The following is a 12,227-nucleotide window of genomic DNA, read 5'->3' on the forward strand; positions in this document are numbered from 1 at the left end:
AATTATTATTTTTAATATGACATAATATTGAGCTACTTTGTAACTTTTGTAGCATTTCAGATAACTATTTTTAACTATTTTTAAGATGACTTTTATCTTTCGTAATTGTGAAATAATTTTAGCTGTGTCTCCTATTATGAATTATATATATATATGAGATGCATTTACATTGATTACATGAGGTGTAGTGATACAAACATTTTGCTTACATAGATATTCTTCAATATACTGAAAAAACGTTCTCGGATCACATTTGGAAAAACATGATTTATTATATTATGTATTTCTTGATAAGCAAACTTTTTGCACTTATTTGGTAAGCTGTGTTGTTTGTATATATTACTTATTCATCATACATAAATAGTATTTACTTTCATTATGTGAAAGTTTTTTTATGATAAATGAATACATTTTATAAGTTCTTGGGAAAATATTGATAAGAGTAATCAGTTTGACTCTGTGCGTGGTGCCATGGCTCTGTGCATGCATGCCTCTAACTTGAATCTAAACTGTCTTTCATGGTAAAATTTTATTATTTTTATACCAAAAAATATTTATGTAATTTTAAGATTAGTCTTAAGTTTTGCTTTCAGAACTAAAATAGTTTGGGAATTATAAAGGCCCAAACTTTGCCTGTAATAAGTTTGCTACTGCTGCATTCTAATGCTAAATGATACAATGTACTTAAATTTTGAATTTGTGAAACAGGGATTCTTGAAGAAAAACTGCTTTCATAAAGGAAATATTTTCTAGTTTTACATCATGTACAGTCAAAAGTCGTTAATCCGGACTCGCCGGGACTTCGGCGATTCCGGATTATAGATCATCAGTTTAAATCTGGTAAGATGGCATGCAGAAATTATAAAATTAAAAATATGAAACCGTAATTTATGAAATAAAAAACAATTATGATCTAAAGGGTGTCAAAATTTACAAAAAAAAGCTTAATATTTATTTGTTTACTTTATTAAACATTTCTTTCAATGTAAGTTGTTTAAGTTGCTTCGTTTTTTATGTGATAATACATTCTCTTTAATTCTATAAACAGACATAATTTCTTGTCTTGTTCAGTTACAAAGTTCCACTGTTCAAGTCCTATAATTGCTGTGTCAGTCGAAATTTTTTCGTTTTCAATAACCTCTGTCGCTTTCTTCGCTATCGGAAGCGAATTATAATGACGAGGAATTTGATTTAAATCATATCAGAGTACATCGAGATGAAATACTAAATTTAGTAAGGAATTATAAGCCAAATAAAATAAAAACATCTGCCCTGAAGATAAGGATAGTGCTGACAGATCAACTTCCAATTCATTGTGTGCCACGGTGTTAAAGATAAACAAACGTTAAAGTTTAGATAAACAAAGGATCTGCCTTTATCCATTTTTTGCACAATTCCTCTTTTTGTTTAATGAACTTCGAAACATACTTTCGCTTTGTAGATCTTTTACATATTAGTAAATATATATCAGAAATTCTATTTGACATAATCGAAAGTTCAAGCTTACTTCTATAAAATTGCTCTAACAGTCTGCAAAAAATAATAAGCTGGATCCAATTCGAAGATTAAGGAACAATGCAATCTGCAACATTAACTGAATAGATAATTAGATAATTTTAGCTTAGCTTCTACCATCCGTTATACATTAAACGTGCACTCGTAAATGTATTTTGAGCATGCGTCAAAGCGACGCATGCGCAGAAAGTTTGTAGCTTTGAGGTCTGAATTATGGGTGTCTGAATTAACGACTTTTGACCGTACTATATTTTATTTAAATAATATAATAATTCCTTTTTTTATTTTTATATACATATGAAATTAAAATAAATATTTCTATTTGTAATTTTTATTTAAAACTCTTCAATTATTTTATTTTTTTATTTAGGAAGGGAAACCTCTTGGTTTTACAGTGCTGAAATTTACTGTAACAGATCAAGATGCTCCACCAAACACTGGCCCTTTTATATTTGATATTCTGTCCGGAAATGAGGATAATGCTTTTCGAGTAGTCCAACAAGATGCTACTCTAAGAACTGCAAACAAATTTGATGTGAAAAATCAAAGTGAATTCACTCTTCAAATTCGAGTAACAGATGGTGGAACACCTCCTTTGTATAGTGATACATGGGTAAATATTATTGTGATTGAAGAAAGTCGTTACCCTCCAGTCGTGACTCCATTAGATGTATCTGTTAGCTCATACTTAGATGAATTCCCTGGTGGTGTAATGGGCAGAGTCCATGCTACCGATCAAGATCCTTATGATAAGCTGATATTTGACATTATATCTCCTCATCATAATTTATTCACTATTGATCGTGAAGATGGTACTATTGTGGCACTTCCAGGCTTAGATGTTGGGTCATATGAAGTAAATGTAAGCATAAGTGATGGGAAGTATACCACTTACACAACTGTTTCTGTTGAAGTTAGTATGATTACTGCAGAGGCTGTTATGAACAGTGTTGCTATTAGATTAGATGATGTAACTCCAGAGGATTTCTTATTGACTTACAAAAAAGGATTCTTAAGAGGTTTGCGAAACATTTTAAATGTTAGAATGAAAGATGTTGAGCTAATTAGCTTGCAGCCTACACTTCAAGAAAAATACAGACGTCAACGCAGTACTCAACAAGATCTGGATATTGTCTTTGCTGTGCATGCAGGCCCTAATGGTTTCCTTCAACCAGATAAAGTTAGGATTAAAGTAAAAGAAAAGACTGATATTCTGGAAGCAAGTGTTGGGTTGAAAGTAGTAAAGGTGAGCATATCAAAGCTATGTGAATGTTAAAAATGAAAATATGTGTCAGATTTATACTATTTAATTAATAGTAATTTAATTAGTAGATTGTATGATAGCAATCAATCTATATAATTAAATGATGGAAATGTACAGAATGTTTTTTTATTTTTAAGTAACATTCCCAGATCACTTACATCATACTGCAATTAAAAACTTCTATACATGTAAAAATTATATTATGTAATTTGGTTCATATTCTGTATTATGTTCATATGCTTGTATGCTGAAAAGTATACAAGTAGTAAAAACAAATTATTGTTCATATTTCCTTTTTCTGTATGTATAGTAAAAATTTTTCACGTGATTGTTTTCTAATTAGATCATGGAAGATCGCTGTACTGTGGATCGTTGTGTAAATGGAGATTGTGTAGATCTTATTGTATTGGATAAGGCTTTTGCAATTAGCATAACAACTGATGCTATGAGTTATGTTTGCCCTCAACATTCTCGTAAGCTGGAATGCATTTGTGAACCTGGTTTTGGAGGTATTACCAAGAATTTATTTTCTTTTATATTCTTTAGGCATAATTAGTTTATGATTTTAATATTATATTATCTATTTTAAGTAAATATTGTTTGCATATGTACCGTATTCGACGGCATATAAGATGCACTTTTTTTCCTAAATTTGGTCTCAAAAAAGTTACCCGCATCTTATACGTGAAGGTAAATGCATTCAATAATTGTTTATTTGGCTTTTACAAAACATGAGAACTAAAAGAAACCACGCTATTGAAACTTTTTTTCCTTGTGTGTGGCCATCTAAATAAGGGTGTGTCTTATATGCCATCAAATACGGTATATGTAAGGTAAAATATATGTAAAAGAAAATTATGGTTTAAACTAGCGATAACCACTTAATTCCCCTTTCTATTTAAAAAAATAATAATGCCTTTCTCTCATGATCTTTCTTTCAATCAACTGTGTCATTTCTAGATCCATCCATACATATGGCGTAATAATAATACTGATTATATACCTTACCTTAATTTTAACACCTAGTACCTTAATTTAATTAATTAACACTGTTGACATACCTTACCTTAAATGCCTTAATTTTATTTAATGTGGAACCTAAACCAATCGTTCTCCTGGTAAGATTCCATTTTGGATTAGCTGCATACTTTTGCTTCTACCTGTGTTCCCATTAAGAAACTGCATGGCTGCTCCCATCCTATCACAGCAGCATTAAAAATGTAAATGTTCTTGACTAGGCATGATTTTAGAGTGCCGTATGATATACACTGGTGTGCAAAAATTAAGGACGAGACGGTTTTTTCAATATAACTTTGTACAAAAGCTTTCCAAATCAACACATTTAATACCGTAAGATCCCCAATACGTAAGGACATGAGTAATGTAAGCAACACTTACTAAAAGAGAAATCAGAGGGATAAAAAGAAGCTTTATTGAAAAAGTAGCATGGAGCGCAATGCGACTGAAGGCCGAAACATCCCTGTGATGGGGGTCCAGCAAGAAACATCTGGTCTTTAATAGGGGATATGATCTCCCCTGACTGCTAGGGAGGTTTCACAGCGTCTGCCCATGCTGAGAATGAGGGTGTCAATGAGTTGTTGAGGCATTGCTGCCCATTCGTCTTGCAACACCAATCGAAGCTCCGGAATCATTACTGGTGGTAAGGTACGAGCTGCCAAGCATCAGCCTAGAAAATCCCATACATGCTCGATGGGATTGAGATCCGGAGATCGTGCCGGCCAATCCATACGTTCAATATCCTCACTCTCTAAGAGCTGTTCGGCAGCTACTGTGTGATGACATGGTACATTGTCGTCCATGAAAAGGAACTGCGGACCCACAGCGCCTCTAAAAAGACGCACATATGGAAAAAGAATCTCGTTACAATAACGGGTCCCGTTGACTGAACCTGCGTCGACGATGTGAAGGTCTGTACGACTACCAAGCATGATGCCTCCCCAAACGAGAACACCGCCACCTCCATACCTGTCCCTTTCAATGATGTTCGAGGGATGATTGCGGCTTCCCCGCTCTCTCCAGATGAGTATGCGATGAGAATCGCTACTCAGACTGAATCTGCTCTCATCTGTACAGAGTACTCGTCCCCATTCATTGTCTCTCCAATTGTGTTCCCGGCACCACAGAGAATGCCTTCTCCGATGGGCAGGCGTTAGAGGTATACACCGTACAGGGCGTCGTGCAAACAGACCACCACCGTGCAGTCTTCTGGCCATGGTAAAACGCGATATTGGTCATCCAGTCACCTGTGTCGTGTGTCTAGCGATTTCTCCCGCTGTCTGCCGCCTGTTTCTTCTGGCCTGTAAGGCAATATACGGGTCATCTGCGGGTGTGGTTCCTCGTGGACGACTACTACTAAACCCCAGGATAGCTGTTCCTGTAGTTTGAAATTTTCTCCAAAATCGTGAAACGATGCTGTGAGCAATTCCAAACTCTGCAGCCACACTTGTCACACTGCGGCCTTCCTCCAACTTCCCAATGATTCGACCTTGGGTAAAAGCATCCAGATGTCGTCTAACAGATTGATTATTCGCCATTTCTCGCTGAGGCAGCAACTCGGTGTGATTTTAACTGCTATACGGCGTGCAATCTCTTTGCCAGAAATACTGATCTTACACCGACAACATGCTTTATACTACTCAGACGCTCCCCCATTACGTCTACCTGCATATCTGCGCATGTGCTACCGTACATCACCTTACTTAATCTCCTGATTGGTCTTTCTGTCCGCTCTGCCTCTTCGTTCAGCTGATATGCTAATTTTTCGACTTCGTCCTTAATTTTTGCACACCAGTGTATACATATGTATATACCTGCCAACTGTCCGGGTTTTTCTTCATATCTTTAAATCTTCTGCTAGATAACCAAATCACCAGCTTTTTAATTTTTAGTGTCTTATTTTATCACTATTGATGCAGCCGTGTCTTTTTACCCATCAAGCTGCAGAATGAACTTGAATGGTGAGTATGACCATGAAGATGAGCATAAAAACATTCTATTTATTTATAAAATGCCTGTCATTTGGCCATTAGACAGTGGGCTGTACAGAATCTCACCAAATGTAAATGTAATACATCCAAATGTAAAGAAGTCATATCTTGTCCAATCATACAAAAAGAATATGTAGGAGAGTCCGTGATGTCAAAATGAAAAAAAATGAGCATGAAGACAATCATGAAAGTTGGTACTGCAGCTGCACAAGGTGAGTTAGGGACCAGGAACAAGTTGTGGTCTAGAAAAGAGTTCATTTCAAGGTCTGCCATTCAAATTATGCAAAGCTGTATCATGAAGAAGGCATCTGGAAATCATAGATATTTCCAATTCAGCTGAATGGAATCGCATGAGCACAAAAACAAGTTTCTTGTATTTAATGTGTACATGCTCTAGTCAAAGTGAAATAAATGGATTAACCAATATAAAATGTAAATTTTTGTTTTCCAATGAATTTGTCTGCACATGGTGTAGTGTTTTAAATTTGAAATTAATTTTTAATTAGGTAATTTTATTATATAGTTATTAATTTTGGTCCTTTCTAATTATCTACTCCAATAAAAGTCACCAATTCATTTGAGACTCCATAAACTGGGAAAAACATGTTTGGCTACCTTTACACCTTAGAGATACTGTTTTATACATGAATTATAATAAAAAAAAGCATTTTATGTAGAAAAAGAAAACTTTGAAGTATTTGACATTTCTGCACTTGGTGGATGTTGTTTAGAAAAATAAGTATTAAATATGAAACATGTAAGTTCATATGTGCTGAAATATGTGCTTGCATGTGCATGCATGGATTGCTTTATTATTGCATGCATGCTAAAAAATATACCAAAAATAAGCAATTCTACCAAAAATTGAAATTGGTGGTCCAGATAATCTGAAACTACCTTAATTTTATTTTCTTTGTTTTTAAAAGTGCTTTGATAAATTAAAAGCTTCTCTTCCCTACTCAAAATTTTAAGTACTTATCTATATGCCACTTAGTGCTAAATGGCACAAAATTTAACTATTAGATGATGGCAACACTAGTGATACATAAAACCTTCAAATAAAAAAATGAATTTGTGATAATGGTATCATATAATCAGGGGCGTAGCTACAGTTTCCAGCGACCGGGACAACTGAAGAATTTGCGCCCCTTTCTGTGTGCCAAGAATGGAAAACATTTAATTAAAACATTTCGTAGCATGAATTTGGCGCCCCTTGAATGCTGCGCCCGCGGTCAGATGTCCCCTCTTGTCCCACCCTAGCTACGCCACTGCATATAATATGATATGCAATGCCAATGCTGTGTGCAAGGCTGAATTTGTGGAATTCTCTGATTTATATTTAAGTGAAAACAGATTTGCTACACATCCATAATGCTCACAGCAAAACACATCAGAGAATTTCACAAATTCGGCATTGCATGAATTAAACATTGTTCCAGTGTCGATATTAAAGGGAGGAAAAATCAATTATGTTACATCTGCACTGAGAGGATTTTTAACAAAGACTAATGTCACTGTTCAATTTTAAATTCAATCCAGATTATTTTCTCAGGGATGTTTCAGCAGGTTTATAAAATGAATTCATGTTTCTCTTTCAAAACCTTGAGCAAAAGGTGGTAATTTGTATTCGAATGAAATACATTCTTCCAATATCGAAAAACAATGTGTTTCCTTTTCCCTGTAGTTTACAATTAAGATAATTTAGATGAGACATAACATCTACCATGAAATAAATTTTTTGGATCCTTTTATCATCCATTAATTCAGGATAGTCAACACCCTTCTCAAAGAGAAATGCTTTAATTTGTAATGCAAATGTTTTGGAGTGAAATGTTTTAAAAGTTTCCTCTTGAAAGCCAAGGTACCTAATTATGCAGCAAAAGATCTGCATATTCATTCGCTATTTCAACTAAAAATTCTTTAAATGGCAATGGTAAAGAGCTACAGTTGTTGATCTTAATCACCAATTCCATAACATTGCAAATTCCATCTTTAAATATTTGTGCACAGAGTGCCTTTTGTTGATGTGATTAATATTTTACTTCAAAATGGAAACAAAATTTGTTCTCACTCCAGTCTTATTTTTCCCCTATCTGTTGAAACAGTTTTATTGAGTGGAATATGTTATTTCTCCATGCATTCAATGATAGCATTTGCAAAATCCTCGCATGGTTGACCTTTCAATGGGAATAAGCCTAAAAGTTCTCCTTTTAGACCCATAAACGAAATAAATCGAACAAAAAGTGAAACTTGCACTGTGTCATTTATGTCACAGGATTCGTCAACAGCTGTTGATAAAGGGGAAACTAATTTAAGATCTTCAATTTGCTGATTGGTTACATTCAAAGACATTCTATCTTTTACTGTTTTAACAGATTGTGGTAGCTTTTTAATTCTTTTAAGAATTTCTGACTTGTTTCAAAATCCCGAAATATCTCTTCAAATGCATCTATGGAACAGCTTTTAATGTATTTACTGTCTGTATATAATTTGCAACTTTTAGGAATCACTTGACTAACAATAAAACTTGAAATATTAACATTACAAGTTGTATTGTTGTTGTACATATTGTTGGAATATTACACTCAGTAATTAAATGAAGAACTTTATTCTTCTTGATATTCTTCTGAAGTTCCTTAACTTCTTCCCCTTATCATTGGCAGTATATTTACTGTTAAATGACGCATGATTAGTTGTAAGTGTCTTTCCAAATGTGGTAACTTGTTATGAACCAGTTTTTTTTCACAAATGGGACAGGTTGAAAGGGCATTTGAGTTTTGTATACACTTGATTGACTAAATCCATTGAACTTTAAATTCACAGTAAAGTTACAACTTATTAAACTCATGCTGAAAATGCCTCTTGAGTTCTTCAGCTTATTTGAAAGGTACAAGTAGCATAATGCACAGAGTAGGTAGGTAATGTTGTCGATCACATGAGACTTTTTATGTAGAAATCCAGGTTTGAGCATTGTATGCACTGGTGGATAAGCCATGATTGGCTAGCATTCGCTCAGCTAATCCATTAGTCGCATATGCCTACTCTGTGTTGTATTTCTTGTGCACTTGTACTAGGTTAATCCAACCTATACCCTGCTTGCTTGCATGTAGTCAGAGTTGATTTGTAGCAGAGTCACTCTTAAATTGCTAAAGAGCTGTATGTGGGTCATTAACTGCAGTTTGCTGACCAGTGGCCTAAGCAGTACTATCTTAGATACAAAATTCAAATTTAAGCAGAACCTTGCTGTGAAGAGGTAATTGAGGTGTTTTGCTGCATTCTAAAAAGAAAAATTGGATCAAACTTAATGTATGATGCGAAGTTGATGGTAAAAATACAAGTATTAATTCTGATGCTTTGGCTCCGAATAATAATTGTAATCTTTATAACTTTATGCTACATGGAAAACAAACAAATGAAAAATTAAACTACAAAGTTAGTGCAAATAAATATAAAATTTATTCTAAATTGCAATTTATTTGAAACATTTTCAGCAGAAGCCATCTAGAAAATAAAGTGTATGGTTGAAAGAATAGAGATGGAGTTCAGAGCAAGTTCTTCCAAGTTTCAACAAGAATGAAGAAGATCCTGGAAGTTTTGAAGTAATCCAAGTTATGGGGCTAATTTATCCAAGCAATTATTTTAGCCTTTATAAAATAAAAATTTTGATTTTTGCCCTAGCAATGGAATGCTGTAATGGATTTTTTGTTTCCTTCTGTGTAAGAGATTAGATAAATTCACTTATCCTCAGCTTCAAAAGTCTGCAAGTTTGTGTTATTTATACAAAATGGCATTCACAAGAAAATTTATATATGCTGCACAAATAAAGTATGGATATTTCATCTTTTATGCATGAGAATTCATAAGTATCATTCGTTTTTCCATTTATTTCTAAAAGCGTTCTTCTTTCCAAATGTATTAAACAAGGGGATTGACTTATATTCTAAATTCCAGTATCCAGTAAATTATTTCATTGTTTGAGTAAAGGAAGCCATAAATTGTAAACATTTTTACATATCAATATATTTGGAAAAGGTTATTTTTTTATTTCCTTTATTTATTTGGTTGTTATACTATTTGATTTGTTTTTAACTTTTAATAAGTTTTTCCCCCCCCCCATGTATGTGTGTGTGTGCGTGTGTACTGTATGTTAACTGATTTTTATTTCCAACTTTTCAGGCCCTCAGTGTGAACTTGCTATCAATGAATGTTCCCGTAGACCCTGCCCATCCTATCGTATCTGTCATCCTGAAAAAACACTCTTGGGGTATATATGCAAATGCCCAGTTGGAAAAACTGGTGCTATATGTGATATAGATAAAGGAACTTTATGCAAAGGATCAAGTTGTTATGATGGTAAGTGAAAAACATATTTTTTTATTTTATTCATTTACAGAATCTCTTCTTAACCTTCCAGCACACGGCAATTTTACATGAGCATGTGTGCATCATATTTTTTGCGACATCGGTTATTTTACCGTTTTAGGCACGAAAAACAACAGAAATGATTGAATATTGATACAGTGCAAAGTCCGTAATCTGGACGTCCATTATCCGGAATGATCTATAATCCGGACCTTGAAGCCACAAACTTTTTTTTGTATGCTGTATACATTGAGAGGATGTCTCGAGATACGTTCAAAAATACTTGGCATAATTTATGGCCAGCTACCATAATTAATGGTGAGGACGCTGAAGATGATAGCCGCGTGTTTGAAGGTTTTCGGACATCACAAACTAAAGGTGAAATTCTTTTCCAGTTACTGAATTTTGTAATGAAGCGGTAATAAATAATGTGGAGAAGCAGTAATAAATGAAGATGATATAACATAAGTTTTTCATTGCGGCGGCAATGCCCCAATCATCAATCAACAGATGGTGAAATCTGTAGTATGGTTCTGGATCCAGAAAATACCGTTTCCGATAGGTGGAACTTTGTAACTGAACAAGAAATTATGTCTGTTTATAGAATTAAAGAGAGATTAATTATAGAATTAAAGAGAGTGCAAAAAACGAAGCAGCTTAAACAACTTACATTGAAAGAAATGTTTAATAAAGTAAACAAATAAATATTAAGCTTTTTTTTTTGTAAACTTTGATACCCTTTAGATCATAATTACTCTTTATTTCATAAATTACGGTTTCATATTTTTAATTGTATAATTTCTGCATGCCATCTTACCAGATTTAAATTGATGATCTATAATCCGGAAAAACTCCTAATCCGGAATTGCCAAAGTCCCGACGAGTCCGTGTTATGGAATTTGTACTGTAATAAATTTGTTAAGAAATAAAATATTAATCTTATTATTGCAAAATACAACTGATATCACATTCAAATATAATTAAATTATTTTCAAGTTCTTATGTTTAGTGAGATGGAAATGCAAAGATGTATTTCATTATAGAAAGTTTTAAATTTATTATTTAATAATTACATTTTAAAAATTGAAGCTAATTTTAATATTCATCAAAGATAAGTATAGACAATAAAAAAGGAAAACACCTTGGTAGGAAAAAAAGTAAGTTTAGCATTATTTATTTCTGCAAGGAAATTTACTTCTTACTGGTTAAAAACTTTAAAGTAACTTTAATGTTTTTATTTATTTCTAAATTAGAAATAAAAGAAAATAAGGAATGGAAATCGCTATTGTTCTCCCATCCAAAGGTTTCTTTGTCTTCCTTTTCTTCATCAGATAATTCGTGAAGATTCCGAGCAAAAGCAGCTGTTTGCACATATTTTTTTGCCATGAAAACCGATATAAAATTTACTGAGCCAAATGTATTCAAATTAAAATAATACACAGCAATTAATAACACAAAATTACAAAATATTTGAGAAAAAAATATTTTCTGAATTTTAAAACACAACCACGTGTGTGTCATAACTTTTATGAAAAAGCTGCCACATAGCACAAAAGCCCAGTTTAAAAAAAAAAAAAAAAAAGTTAAATGACTTCCTGTTGGCACATTCCATGATGTGGGGAAGGGTAGAAAGGAGGAATATAAATGACATTCAGACTTCTCAGCTTTGATATGCGAAAAATGTGCATTAAAAACCGAATTTGTTGCAAATTTTGCGCATACGCACATGCTGGAAGGTTAATATTGGGCTATTTATGGGGATGGGAGCTATACAGAGGAATTGCAGTCAAACTTATTAATGGATATTCCAGTTTAGTGGTCACTTCCTGTTAATGGATAGTTACTAAATATCTGGTCCTTCAAAGCAGGAGATCAGTGTACTTGTATTTAACTGATTAACAAATAGGAAGTTTAATATAAAATAGAACACTGAACAAATATTAATTTAGAAGTCAAACAACAAAAATCAGCATTATATTTACAAGTTTTCAGAGGACTAGTTTCGATGGTTTTACCGAACCATCATCCTCAGCTGCCAAAATGCAAATGAACGAAATAAATATAGTGATTAGATTAAG

General features: G+C 33.4%; 1 protein-coding gene across 1 annotated transcript in view; it reads left to right on the forward strand.

The window, feature by feature from the left end:
• LOC118183653 (fat-like cadherin-related tumor suppressor homolog) overlaps positions 1 to 12,227 on the forward strand; it is a 1,041,784-nt gene that overhangs the window by 996,770 nt on the left and 32,787 nt on the right. The window contains exons 29-31 of the mRNA XM_085816972.1: positions 1,886 to 2,761; positions 3,123 to 3,288; positions 9,964 to 10,140. Of these exons, the coding sequence (XP_085673098.1) occupies positions 1,886 to 2,761; positions 3,123 to 3,288; positions 9,964 to 10,140 (1,219 nt within the window). The remainder of the gene's footprint in view (positions 1 to 1,885; positions 2,762 to 3,122; positions 3,289 to 9,963; positions 10,141 to 12,227) is intronic.

The sequence above is a fragment of the Stegodyphus dumicola genome, chromosome 5 (genome assembly GCF_044657685.1).
Source record: "Stegodyphus dumicola isolate Sdum_Otavi_A_Nest chromosome 5, ASM4465768v1".
Classification (NCBI taxonomy): domain Eukaryota; kingdom Metazoa; phylum Arthropoda; class Arachnida; order Araneae; family Eresidae; genus Stegodyphus; species Stegodyphus dumicola.